General features: G+C 38.5%; 1 protein-coding gene across 1 annotated transcript; it reads right to left on the bottom strand.

The window, feature by feature from the left end:
• Positions 1–5,039: 5,039 nt before the first annotated feature.
• Positions 5,040–12,991, bottom strand: LOC103453012 (peptide methionine sulfoxide reductase B5-like). Its single transcript, XM_029091800.2, has 3 exons — positions 12,696–12,991; positions 5,443–5,599; positions 5,040–5,340 (listed from the first exon to the last, which is right to left on the bottom strand). Exons 1-3 carry the CDS (start codon positions 12,809–12,811, stop codon positions 5,182–5,184), a joined length of 432 nt encoding a protein of 143 aa, XP_028947633.2. The 5' UTR covers positions 12,812–12,991; the 3' UTR covers positions 5,040–5,181.
• Between the last annotated feature and the right edge of the window lie 1,316 nt (positions 12,992–14,307).

The following is a 14,307-nucleotide window of genomic DNA, read 5'->3' as shown; positions in this document are numbered from 1 at the left end:
TACCATGCCAACTGTTGCCAAAAAGAATGGATCAGTGTCAACCGTCATTCTTTTTTCAGGAAACTTTAGCTTGCCCTTGTCAATCCAGCTTTGAATATCATCACGGAATACGACACAGTTGTTCGTGGTATGCTTAGTCGAGTTATGGTACTTGCAATACGTCTTCCCTTTAAGTTCTTCGGTCTAGGAAATGTTATGTCCTGGCCGAAGTTTGATAATCTTTGCTGACAACAATTGGTCGAAAATTACCTCGGCCTTTGTGATATCAAAAGTGTAAACTTTCGATGTTTTTGCCATTTCTTCAGTGATCGAGCGGGTTTTGGCATCCTTGGAATTCATTTGAGTCAATGCCTTGCAAACATATGGTTTATCTATTACTATCTCGATCGCATCCACACTGACGTATTGGGAATCTTCGCCTTCGACCGATGCGTAGCTAACCGTGGGATTTTTGTAAATCGTTCCTCGGGATAGGGACTTCGAGATTTTTTTCTTCTCGGAGCAAATAATCATATTGCTCGACATGTTGGGCTAATTCATACATATCTCGAAAGTTTGCCTCCAGGAATTTCTTTTTGTACTCCACGTCAAGCTCATTCAGAGCAAGCCTAACAAATTCAACTTCGGGAAGAGGTACTCGGCACCAATTCTTGGCCGATTTAAACCTTGCAAAATAGTCCATTGGTGACTCATCAGATGCTTGAGCCATCCTAGCTAATGAAGAAACTGACGTTTCCATCCCCGGTCGATAGAACTATTCATTAAACTTCTCGACCAACTCCTCCCAACTTTGGATAGAATTAGGTGGGAGGTTGATATACCATGCGAATGCTAAGCCTATCAACAAAAAGTTGAACAACCGTAGTTTATGGAAATCACTATTGACATCTCTGCATTGCACAGTGAAACCGGCCACATGTTCTAACGAGGATAAGGACGACTCTCCAGCAAAAAGGCTAAAATCTGGAATCTTGAAACCTTTAGGATATTCGAACTTTTCCACATAAGCTGGATATGGATGGATGAATTTCAGGAACTTCGGCGTCTTTTTCATGGTCGAATCGATCATCTGTTTGACCTCGGTCATATTGACGGATGTTGCTTCCATTCTCTGGTCGGATCCATCTGACCTACTACTTAATCCTCCCCTTTTTTCTAAGTCAATCGCTTTGGGCCGAGTAGACACTACTTCGCCCTGTAGCGGATGATTACTTTTAAGTGGAAGCTGCCAAGCCTGATCAGCAGGTCCTCCTTCAAATACTCTGCTAACTAATCATTCGAGCAATTTGGTATGGGTTTCACCATTACTTCATATTACCTCAAGCAAATTGTTCATTTTTTGGATGACTGTCTGTTTAACTTGTTGAGATTGCTCATCAAGTCACCTTCGAAGAAACGACCTAGTTGGAGGGTTAGAACCTTCACCACCGTCTTCGTCGCAGTCCTCCATTATTCCTTCAATGAAAACACCAGTGGTTCGGTTGAGTACTTCTGTGTTTCGAGGCTAGGTACCGAGGCAAAATTCCTTTTCTCGGTGTGTCACACTTGCAACCTCAAGGGTCACAGCAACAAGAGGATTTCGTGCATGTAACACTTATTGTCCAGGACTCTGAACAGGCAGATTGGTTGCTGATTTTCCCATGGTTATTTTCTTTTTGACTGACCGTGTCTCGATGGTCATGAACTTCGTAGTTTTAGCACTGGGTCCCACCAGGTGTGCCAAAATGTTGACCCTAAAAACTACCAAGCCTACATGGCTCGTAGGCCGAGTAACTAATGAGCTAACTACGTACTTTGGTTTATGCGAGGCGTGCCAACTCGTCGACCGAGGAGTAAAATGTGTTGATGTTGCATTGAGCGTGCGGCTGACTTCTCAATCTTATGATTGTGGCCAAGGAATTAACACTCTCGACCTTCGGGTTCTAGAGCCTGAAGACAAGGCTACTAGTTCTACGAAGTTCATAAATCGTCGGCGCCGGATTCGATCATAGTGATTATATTGGTTAAAGTATAAGCATGCTGAATTGACACCAGACTATATGGGCATAAGTACTCAAAACAAATGTACATCTTGATTTTGAAGTGGTTCGGCCGTCAGAATGCCGAACTCTAAAACCTAATTGTGAATAACCAATCATAAATAACTTGGCGTTCAATGTGCCGAGCCCAGTAATTCGTAACACCTTACTTCGCCGAGAAAGCTAATGAGATGACATTTGCCAATAAAGACTCGAAAATCCTTTTCGACCGAGACTTTGATAGATAACCAGTCGGCTTCGACACAGTGCTGTTTATCCAAACTGAAGGTGCTCCGCGGTCTGCTGATTCTACGGCAACAATGTTGTTTATCCAAACTGAAGATGTTCGCTGGTTGCCTTCACAGTGTTGTTTATCCAAACTGAAGATGTGTCAGCGGAAAAGGAAAATAAAAATCTCAAAATTTTTGAGAGGTTTCGCGAAAGCGAGGGTTTGCACACAGCAGTTTGTGTGTTAAATTGGAGGGCTTTAATGATGTCCTCTTCCCTGTATTTATAGTAGTTAACCTGCTTCCGATCGAATCACAACCACACTCGGACTAGAACTCCTTCCCCCGATCTAACCTTATCTCGGCCACTTCTACTCCTACTAGGACTTTGAACTCAACCCCCTTATCAGGCCACATTCAATCCCAAACTTCTACATCTTTATCCTGTCGAAACTCCTTCTTGTATCAGGATTCAACCACCCATGGACTCCTAATAGGACACGGCCAGGCTTGGCTATGTGGCCCATAAGCCGGATGACCCCCAACAACTCCTAAGCATGGCCTTTGGGCCGAGAACAATTCTAAACTCGGCCCAAACAACAACATAGGGAAATCAGCATGTAGATCGACAGTCAAGAAACCAAAATTGATTTCCCGATGATCATTGAGAGAGAATATGAATTCAAATAGGTGCCCATAGTGCATTCACTTTGTCTATTAGACTTTTCATCAAAATCATGAAATAAGATTGAAGCAGTTGGTAGTGCTATCTATCTAACCCCCACATTCTCAATTGCCTTTGCAACATGATCGAACTCCACATTTTGAAATTGGGAAAGCTCATCCCTAACTTGTGGTCCACTTGTAACATATTAGTGAAAAGTAGCAAAGATACCTTGAAATTGACTTATTAAAAGCTCAACAACAATTGTGCAGCCACAAGAATTCCAGATACAACTAGTGTTCTCGAAATTGTAGAGATCTCTCCAGTGAGATATTTCATTTGGTCTTCACTCCCTTTCTCAGACATTTTCTCAAACACTTCCAATGCATAAAAATATTTCTTCACAAAATTTCCCACAAGATACCAATTAACTCATCCAAATTTATCTTTCAGGTATGCACTATAGTTATCATTCAAAAGAGAAGAGAATTTAGCCTCCGAATTTGCTAAAATGATACTCAATTTAAGAACTACCGCAGGTCCAGTGTTCGTAGTATCAGAGAACGAGGGCTTATGTAGTAGCTGCGGACCAGAGGTCATCGTCTTCGATTCCAGAAGCAAGACTGTAGATGTAGCGGAGTTGTTCAAGTGTGGCTTGACGGTTGAATTTGTTAGTGCTCACAACATCGATGAAGATGAGAGCAGTGGCGGAATGGAATGGTCGTGGATTGTCGATGGAATTTGCAGTGGGTTGCGGTCACCGTTTGGAGGTTTGTGGTGACCGACCTCGATTGATTCAGCTTCCTTGGAACACATCGAGGCTGGATCAGAATCTCCCTCGACGCCGAGAGCCAAGTCATGGCGTAACTGAGCAAGGTCACTGCAGAGTTCGTTGAGTATAGGATTCACAGCCTTGTGAATGGCGGCTAGTGTAGAAGCCATAGCTTCGCAGACCACAGAATACACTGAAGCTTTGAAGGAGTCGATTGTGGCTGAAAAGCATCCATGGAAGGAAGATAAGGTCGGGTGGGCGTGCACATGAGGGAAACCAAGATTTGAGAAGGATGATACCATTGATACAACCCAATTCTCAATTCCCTTAATCAACCTACAGCACAAGAAAGCTATGGAAGAAGAGGGAAGGAGAGATGAAGGAGCAGAGCTCCAAATACTTTTGTATTTAATTTCTTCTTCTTTTTTATCAAATTAACAACTTGGCAAAGTCATTACACATTGGACTATTTATAGTACTCAAAACCCCATTGCCAGCTAGCAGAATCTAACAAACTTTCCTAATTACCTGTAATAGTCTCATTTAACTAACTAATACAATGACTAACTATGATTAAGCTAATCAGGGTCATAACACTGGGCGGCTGCCATTATCGTCCTTCTTGTTGTTGGTTGCTGGACGTCGGCGGTGGTGGTGGTGTATCTGCTGCTGCTGCACTTTTGTTTGGATTCGTAGGGCTTTTCCCTTTCCTTCCTCTCGGCATTTTTTATTTCCGGCGGAAGAGGGAAATGAGGAGGCAATTGGCAGTGAAAGTGAGGGGTTGGGCCGGTGTCCTTCACTTGTAGGCTTGGTTTACCAGTTGGACTAGTCAAGACTTTTGAGTTTCGAGTTAGCAATTTTTATTTTATTTTATTAGATTAGAGGTTAGATTAGAAAGTTTACGAAGTTGAACCCTATTGTGATGTTAGACTTCATAACCGGATAGTTTTCACGATGACCCGACGTCGAAGAATAATCTTCACAATGAAATGCTCGACGGGAATTGGAGGACTCCTCAATAGGCCTCGAGTGGTTATATCTCTAATCACAGAAGACGAATTCTAAAAGGTTTGTTTTCCAAATTTCCCATCAAATAATTGCTTAAACTTGGAGCACTTTTGAAACCGATTCTAGGGTACCTACAAGAACCTGGTACCGATGTTTTTTTAAGCCATTGGATTCAAAATCCAACGGTCGCCAATCACGAGTTTCAAGCCGTTAGATCAAACAAACTTTCAATTGTGCAACGCCATTCGGTGCCTGTAGGTGCTGAAGAAAAATCACATTGACACAACCAAATGTTGTTGCTGGTATAGGCAGGAAAAAATCATTCATGCAACACCCCTGGCCATGAAACGAAACTAAAACAAAGAGATTTTATTGGCACTTTAGCTAAAGATAAAGTATCATAACAAGCGACTCACAAACACTGCATTTCAGATTAAGGTTTAAGCGCCTACGAAAGCAGCTTGATCTGAGGAGATGCAACCTCAAAAGACCTCATAGTGCAGACGTTTCAGGAACAAGCTTGATGGAAACGCTGTTGACACAGTGGCGTTCATCTGTTGGCACCTTGTGCCCTTCCCCTTTAAAAACATGTCCCAAGTGACCGCCGCAAGCTGCACATGTGATCTCAGTTCTCCTCCCATCTGGGTCAGGCTGAAGTACATACATAGTTGTTTCAGTTACATCCAATGTCAGCAAAATGCATTAGCTAGAAACAATAACAAACGACATTTACATTCAGCAATAGGAACACACCGATCGGTTTATGGCTCCAGGCAGACCCTCGTAGAATGCAGGCCAACCGCATCCGGAATCAAACTTGGTAGTTGACTTATAAAGGGGTGTCCCACAACCAGCACATTTGTAAACCCCTTCTTCAAAAACCTTGTCATATTCCCCAGTGAATTTTAGCCTGCATAAATCCAACCGTAAGCAAGTCTAACCTAAGCAATTCACACATTGTGCAGATACTAATATCCCCCAATATTGTAATCAAGGCGAAGGGATTACATAACATGTATTATATTGGTAACTGGTCTACAGGAGTAATTTCCTCTTTAATCTAATTCTATTTATACATAAGTAGGGGAAATTTGAAAGACTTGGGAAAAGACTCTAAGGTCCGGAGTCCTGGGAGCTAACGGAAGACTTGACTCAAATCCAAGTGCAAATGGCATTCTAGAAGTCATACAGCCGACCTCACTAAGAGGGATAAGGCTTTGTTGTTGTTGTTATTGTAGCCAAATTTTAGTCATGGTAAGGACTTTTAACCAAATTTGTTAACAAAAAACGAACATAAAAACTGAAAACTGAAAAACGAAACGGTTATCAAATGGTGTTGGATTTATTCAACATAAATCAACCATAAATGGTCTCCTATTTGTAATAGGAATGTATAAGTTGGAGATCAGTTAAGTTGTGATTCAATATCCTTATATCAATCCTACATTAAGTGTCTTACATTATAAGTAGGTTTTGATTGAATCCTTAATAATATAGGATTATGATATTTTACTTGAGAGCCAAGAAAGGAGAGTTTTTAGTTTTCCCTTATGGATGGAATCTAAAGACTTTTGGCTAGTATATAAACACCGGTCCCTGCTAACCCTAGATACGACAACTAAGGCTTCCCATAGAGCATTGTCATCAAGCTAGGTGTTTACAGAAGACTTGGTGTTTTTCTTTTGTTCTCGTCAAAACTAGAATTGGTGTTCTATCAATTGTGCATTGATTGCATGGCCTCTACGCATTCAACAAGTAAGTCTTCTGCATCGAACTGCTTATGATTATTATATATATATGTATTGTGTTTTGATCATATAAACATTATGGATAACAATTGGTATCAAAGCAATTGTTTATATGATTAAAACCTGTAAAGAATCAATATATCATGAGGTTTCGATTGATCAACTTGCATAGTTTCAATTCATGACAAGTTTTAAATGTTCTGCATAATTGTTAGTACTTTCCTACTTATAAAGTTGATATGAACATCATCTACATAATTCAGTCTATCATATATTCAAGCTACAGCCGTTTATCATGATAGGTTGAATCATGTAGTAAAGCTGCTGTTCATTAAATTGCATTCTATATATGATATATAAACTGATCTTCTTGCTCACAAGTGTTGATCATTGTTTTCTGGATCATATATGAATGGTATGACATGATTTATGTGCTATATCAGTAGTGAAGATTCTCATCTTGCTCACAAGTGTTGGGAATCGGCATGAAGGTAACTGGTATAACACATAAATCAGTGTCAGAAAACATATTGATCCATCTTGCTCACAAGTGTTGGGTCAATTTCGTTTTTATAAAGTTTTGGGAATAGTTTAATCAATGCATGCATGTTGTATATGTATATTCAGTGATGAATGCTGTGAACACTGTTCAAACCCTAAGTGGAACAAACTACAAAAAGTGGAAACAAGACTTGGAAATCTGTCTAGGTTTAATGGATTTGGATATAGCAACAAGGGAAGTTTCTCCTCCGGAACCTGCTGCAGATGCTACAATTGATGTCAAAGCAAAATATGAAAAGTTGCAGAAGGCTAATCGGATTGCTCTCTTGGTGATCAAGAAGTCCATGTCTGACACCGTGAGAGGTGGCATCCCTGAGTCCGAGAATGCCAAGGAATTCTTGGCATCCATTGATGAAAAATTCAAGGAATCAGATAAGGCAGAAACTGGAAATCTCATGAATGAGCTCATGACCAAAAGGTATAATGGTATAGGTTGTGTAAGGGAGCATATATTAGAACTGTTAGATATTGGTGCAAGATTAAATGCTCTGAAAGTGCCTATGAGTGATCCCTTCTTAGTTCATGTGGCACTTAACTCATTGCCAAATGAGTATTCACAACTTAAAAGCACATACAATGCACAAAAGGAAAAATGGAGTTTGAATGAACTAATTGCGATCTGTGTGCATGAGGAACAACATATAAGGCAGGAAATCTTTGAAAAGAAAGTGAATATGGTGACTGATCACCATAATAATACTGCAAGGCAAGATAACAACAAGGGGGCATCGAATCATTCCAAGCTAGGTGTAAACAAGGGTTACAAAGCTGTCAAAGGCAAGTGTTTTTTCTGTAAGAAACCTGGCCACATGAAAAGACATTGCCAGAAGTATAAAAAGTGGCTTGACAGTGGCAAGGGGAAAGGTAATGTTATGATTTTTAAAGGTGAAGTTTTAGTTTGTTTTGAAACAAATAATGTTGAATATGCTAGAGATTCTTGGTGGCTTGACAGTGGTGCTTCGATACATGTGACAAACTCTTTACAGGGCTACATAAGCAAGAGAGTGCCAAGAAGGGATGAAGTCTCAGTGATCGTTGGGAATGGAGGAAGAGCTGCTGTTGAGTTTATTGGAACAATTAGAATAAAGTTAGAATCTGGTTTTTCATTAGATCTTGAGAATGTATGCTATGTGCCTTCAATTCGAAGGAATCTAGTATCAGTTAGTCAGCTAGTTAAGAAAGATTTTGTTTTTTCAATAAATAACAGTGGTTTTTCGATTCACAAAGATTCTCAGATTATTGGAGATGGTTTACATATTGGTGGGATGTTTAGATTAAATTGCAAAGAATCAGGTCATGTAGCACTTTTAATTGGTCAGAAAAGATTAAATCAAGATGAGACTTCATCCACTCTTTGGCACAGAAGATTGGGGTATATTTCGATTGAGAGAATAAAGAACCTAAGTAAAAGTGGTATACTGCCATCACTTGAGTTTGATAACTCGGTTACATGTATTGAATGTATTAAAGGAAAAATGACAAGTACACACAAGAAAAATGCAATCAGGAGCAATGGATTATTGGAACTTGTGCACACTGACATATGTGGCCCTTTCCCTACACCTACTTATGATGGTTATAGATATTTCATCACATTTATAGATGATTATTCGAGATATTGCTACCTGTACCTGCTCACGGAGAAGTCTAGTGCTCTGAATGCTTTTCAAATTTACAAGGCTGAGGTTGAAAAACAGTTAGATAAGAAAATTAAGACTGTAAGGTCTGACAGAGGTGGTGAATACTATGGGAGATACACTGAGCATGGAAGAAATCCAGGTCCTTTTGCACTTTATCTGCAAAGTGAAGGAATTGTAGCTCAATATACAAATCCTGGAACACCACAGCAAAATGGTGTCTCTGAGAGAAAGAATCGTACATTAAAAGACATGGTGAGGAGTATGATGAGCACTACCAACTTGCCAATGTTTCTATGGGGTGATGCAATTAAAACTGCAAACTATATCTGCAATAGGGCACCAAGCAAGTCTGTCACTTCAACACCTTTCGAAATTTGGAACAACAGAAAGCCTAGCTTGTTACATTTGAGAATATGGGGATGTAAAGCAGAAGCAAGAGCATATAATCCTCAGGAAAAGAAGTTAGATCCCAAAACTGTAAGTTGCTATTTCATTGGTTATCCACCGAGAACCAAGGGATATAGATTTTATTGTCCTGGAAATTCTATGCGTTTCATTGAGACAAATAAAGTGAAGTTCATAGAAGAGATAACAGATGGAATCTTAAATCACAACTTGGTTTTTGAAGAATAAGATGAATCTAATTTACAAGAAAATGTAGAAGACACTGGGGTGCAGACTCCAAACACAAGCCACAGTTATCTCTTACCACCAGTCACTGAGAATACTGAGAATGTTGTGCAAAATAATGCCACTAATGATGCTCCACATGAACTAGTACAAGTTACAGAACCAATTCCTGAAGTCCTTGCACCCATCCTTCGAAAATCTACAAGACTGAGGAAATCAGCCATCTCAGATGATTTTATGTTGTATTTGAGTGAAGCAGATATCAACATTGGTGAACCTACAACATATAAAGAGGCTGTAAGTGGATTGCAGCAAGAAGAGTGGGTGAAAGCCATGGAAAGTGAGCTTGAATCCATGAAAAGGAATAAAGTGTGGGAACTTGCAGTGTTACCAAAAGGAGCAAAGCCAATCGGATGTAAGTGGGTGTATAAGACTAAGAAGGACTCCAAGGGAGAAATTGAAAGATTCAAGGCTAGACTTGTAGCCAAGGGATACACTCAACAAGAGGGAATTGATTACACTGAGACATTCTCACCAGTCTCAACAAAAGATTCATTCCGGTTTGTAATGGCTTTGGTGGCTCACTATGATCTTCATTTACATCAAATGGATGTAAAAACTGCATTCCTAAATGGTACTTTGAAGGAAGAAATTTATATGCGACAACCTGAGGGATTCATTGATGCAGATGGTAAGGAATTAGTATGCAAACTTCGAAAATCAATTTATGGCTTAAAACAGGCATCGAGGCAATGGTATTTGAGGTTCGATGAAGTTATGCAATCACATGGTTTTGATGAGAATTCAGAAGATGAGTGCATATATTTCAAATCCAGTGGGAGACACTTCACTATATTGGTGCTATATGTGGATGATATCCTCATAGCTAGCACTGATTTGACCTTACTACATGAAACAAAATTGATACTCAGTGACAATTTTGAGATGAAAGATATGGGAGAAGCAAACTATGTCTTGGGGATAGAAATAACTCGTGACAAAGAAAGAGGTTTGCTTGGAATATCACAAAAGGGATATATTGACAAGATACTCAAAAGGTTCAATATGTCAACGTGTAATGGAAGTGAGGTGCCAGTGACAAAAGGAGATAAGCTGAGCAAGCTGCAGTGCCCTAAAACTGAAACAGAAAAACTAGAGATGAATGACAAACCGTATGCTTCAGTTGTAGGAAGTTTAATGTATGCACAAGTGTGCACCACACCTGACATTTCCTTTGCATTGAGTTTGCTGGGAAGATATCAGTCGAATCCAGGACATGCTCATTGGATTGCAGCAAAGAAAGTGCTTAGGTATTTGCAGAAAACTAAAGACTATAAGCTGGTGTACAAGAGAAGTGACAAGCTAGAATTGGTTGGCTACTGTGATTCAGATTTTGCAGGTTGTCAAGACTCACTAAAATCTACCTCTAGCTACATTTTTATGATGGCAGGAGGAGCGATCTCATGGAAAAGTATGAAACAGAAAAATGTAGCTACCTCTACTATGATGGCTGAATATATGGCTTGTTACGAAGCAACTTCTCAAGCGGTTTGGATTGGAAAGTTTATAGAGGGTATGAGGGTCCTCCATATTGTCACAAATCCGTTGAAGATATTTTGTGACAGTACTGCTGCAATTTTCTACTCCAAGAACAACAAGAGATCTTCTGGGACTAAGCATATGCATATCAAGTATAAGTTGGTTAGGGAAAAGATTAAGCAAGGATTCATAAAGATTAGCTATATAGATACTGAATCAATGCTTGCGGATCCCTTGAACAAACCACTTCCAGTCATGTCTTTCAAGAAGCATGTAGAGAACATGGGATTGATCTCGAACTTAGATATGCTGAGTTAGTGGGAGTAGAAAACTGGTTTTAGCTGCAGTAAATAAGTGAGCTAAACTCACTGAGTTTTGAGGTTCGAGGTGTGGTTTGTTTCCGAGGTTGGGTTTGAATAAAGATTGTTTTAAATTTCGTGTTCACATGATGCATGCATATTTTTAATTCTTTTTAGGCATAAGTCTGTTTTAGAATAATGAAAGTTTATGTTGGTAAACATGCAGAATGCATGAAAAGCATAACGTGTCATTTTGGAATGACAAAAGGGTTTGCGTTGGCAAACATATGGAATGCTTAAAAGCAGAAAAGCATAAGGTGGTTTTTGAAATGGTAAAAAGGTTGCATTGATAAACATAAAGGCCGTTCAAAAGCATAAGGACTTATTTATGTAAGTTATGATGAAGTGGACCAAAGATGATAAAGAGTAAGACAATTCTTGAGTTAAAGTTCATCTTTAGATCATAATCTGACGGTTTTCATGTGAATGGTTGACTCAATGTATGTGATTATGAAGGTTCTGAGATGAAATATCTTTACAACCTTGTTAGTTCTACATTGAGAAGTCCATTTGACAGAAATTTGAATTAAGGATGGGTTTGGATCACAGTAATATGGCCATTAAAGAAATAAGGATCTCCGACATAAGTTTTGAAGCATGATCATTACAAATTAGTAGACCAAGTGGGAGAATGTTGGATTTATTCAACATAAATCAACCATAAATGGTCTCCTATTTGTAATAGGAATGTATAAGTTGGAGATCAGTTAAGTTGTGATTCAATATCCTTATATCAATCCTACATTAAGTGTCTTACATTATAAGTAGGTTTTGATTGAATCCTTAATAATATAGGATTATGATATTTTACTTGAGAGCCAAGAAATGAGAGTTTTTAGTTTTCCCTTATGGATGGAATCTAAAGACTTTTGGCTAGTATATAAACACCGGTCCCTGCTAACCCTAGATACGACAACTAAGGCTTCCCATAGAGCATTGTCATCAAGCTAGGTGTTTACAGAAAACTTGGTGTTTTTCTTTTGTTCTCGTCAAAACTAGAATTGGTGTTCTATCAATTGTGCATTGATTGCATGGCCTCTACGCATTCAACAAGTAAGTCTTCTGCATCGAACTGCTTATGATTATTATATATATATATATGTATTGTGTTTTGATCATATAAACATTATGGATAACAAATGGCTCTTAGTTTTTTGCAAGTAGACTAAAAAACAGTTGAATACCACCAGTAAACAAGTAAACACTAAAACCCTTCATGGGTCTTCTTCTACCAATTGGTCACAGATGCTACTTTTCTGTGGCTAACAAATTATTAGACTTGGAATTTGTTATACAATCTTGCGATTCATAACAAGTTTTTATGAGTTAAATCAACAAAAATACAATAAATTTATCAGAGAAACAGAAGATTCAAACCAGACTAATCACAAAATCCAGAGAAAAGATCAGTACCCATCAAAATCCAAACAGCATATCAGACTTAGCTAAACAGATCGCAGCATAAAATACGATGACCATAATTAAAATTAGGAACAGGCAAAGAAGAGAGAGAGAGAGAGAGGAATTACTCAGTTCCTTTCTCGCGTAGAATCCTGAACTGTTCCGGGGAGAGAACAGCCCGCCATTCTTCCTCAGTTTTCTGAAATGGCCCTGGTGGTGCAGGTGCAGGTGCAGGTGCAGCCATGTCCTTCACTCTCCTCACTGATTTTTTTCGGTCGATGGGTTTTCTTGGGAAAATTTTGATAGACTTACGTGGAAATTCCAATATTGAACATGGACGGAAAATCAACCAAATCGCCTGTTAGAGCATCTCCAGAAGATTCCAAATTAGTCGAAAACACGGCACACCACATAATAGAGATCATTTATTCTCATTATTAAAACTAGTATAACATCTAATTATTTGTTATGTGTCATTTTACATAATTTTGGCAAACTTTCACTTTAAATATTACTTTTTCAATTTTGAAAAAAATTAACCAAAATTAAATAAAAGAACACGCGACAAATGTTTAGGTGCATGGTGAGAATTTTTTTTAATTATTAAATGGGAAATTTTATTTAAACTCATGCAACCTCTTTTTACATCCAAATTAAAATTTTAAAATGTTCAATGTCTATTTTTACCCTATTGCATAATTACTATTAAGTACAAAATGAAATTAATAATAAAACTCAAATTTATCAATAAATCCAAACACTATAATTAAACTCTACGATCACTCTTTGTTTATCCTACGTTCATTCTGGCTTAAACCCTAATAGCTCTCATAGAGAAAAATAAGTTTTTCTATTGATGGATGGTGATTTTGAAGTTTTGAATCCTTCAACCAAGGTATGACTCAATTTATGAATTTTTTGTTCGTTTGATTTCAATTTTTTAGAGTTTAGAAGATGAGTATTTTGGTTTTAATTTTTTTTTTTTCAATCAATCATGCATAGTTTTTTTATCTTTCTGTAACAGGAAATTGCTACAGTCGGTCTCCCACTGTCCATCTGCACCCCAAAAAACCAAAAAGACTTGCAGATATTGCAAGGACCTTGGATTCGATTTGCTTCTTCTGTTTTTATATTTTTTTTTTTTCTTCTCAGTCGGTGTAGTCTGACGACACCTCAAAATCATGGCATCAATGTAGCTATTGGTGCAAATAGTATTGCCTAAAAGTCCTAATACAAAGTTTGCACCCCAAAAAACTAAAAAGACTTGCAGATATCGCATCTCTAACTCTTAATCCTAAACCACACAACAAGTTCATCCCGCTGCCTTTGTGTCCCATCACCACGAACTTTGGCCATTTGTATCCCCATTTCATTTCTTCACCCTCATCTTTCACACCTATTCACACACATCCAAAATAAATAAATAAATAAATAAAACCCAATTCCAAAAGTCAGATTCCTCTTGCTTTTTTGTTTCTTGAATTCCAAGTAATTAGTTCGAGGGAAAATGTCGAGACCTTGAGCCAACCACGAAGAATGTACGGCCAATGCGGCAACATTTTCTGTGACTTGATCGAGGTTTGGAACATCAGAGACATGAACAGCCTTGAGAGCCATTGATTTTTATCTTGCAAATTTGCAGACTTGCAAAAATGCAAGCTATGGGAATTCAAGAAAAATGAGGACATTAAGAAAAATTGGCACTCGGTTTTGAAGAATACATAGGACAGAGCGTAGGGG

This window comes from Malus domestica, chromosome 13, assembly GCF_042453785.1.
Source record: "Malus domestica chromosome 13, GDT2T_hap1".
NCBI classification, from domain to species: Eukaryota; Viridiplantae; Streptophyta; class Magnoliopsida; order Rosales; family Rosaceae; genus Malus; species Malus domestica.
This window is presented reverse-complemented; position numbering and strand designations above follow the sequence as displayed.

Excerpts from the sequence above, each read along its gene's own strand:
- LOC103453012 (XM_029091800.2), bottom strand. The coding sequence starts at position 12,811 with ATGGCTGCACCTGCACCTGCACCTGCACCACCAGGGCCATTTCAGAAA. Across the intron at positions 5,600-12,695 it reads CTACGCGAGAAAGGAACTGA|GCTAAAATTCACTGGGGAAT; the intron begins GTAATTCCTCTC and ends GGATTTATGCAG. Across the intron at positions 5,341-5,442 it reads CTGGAGCCATAAACCGATCG|CCTGACCCAGATGGGAGGAG; the intron begins GTGTGTTCCTAT and ends TATGTACTTCAG.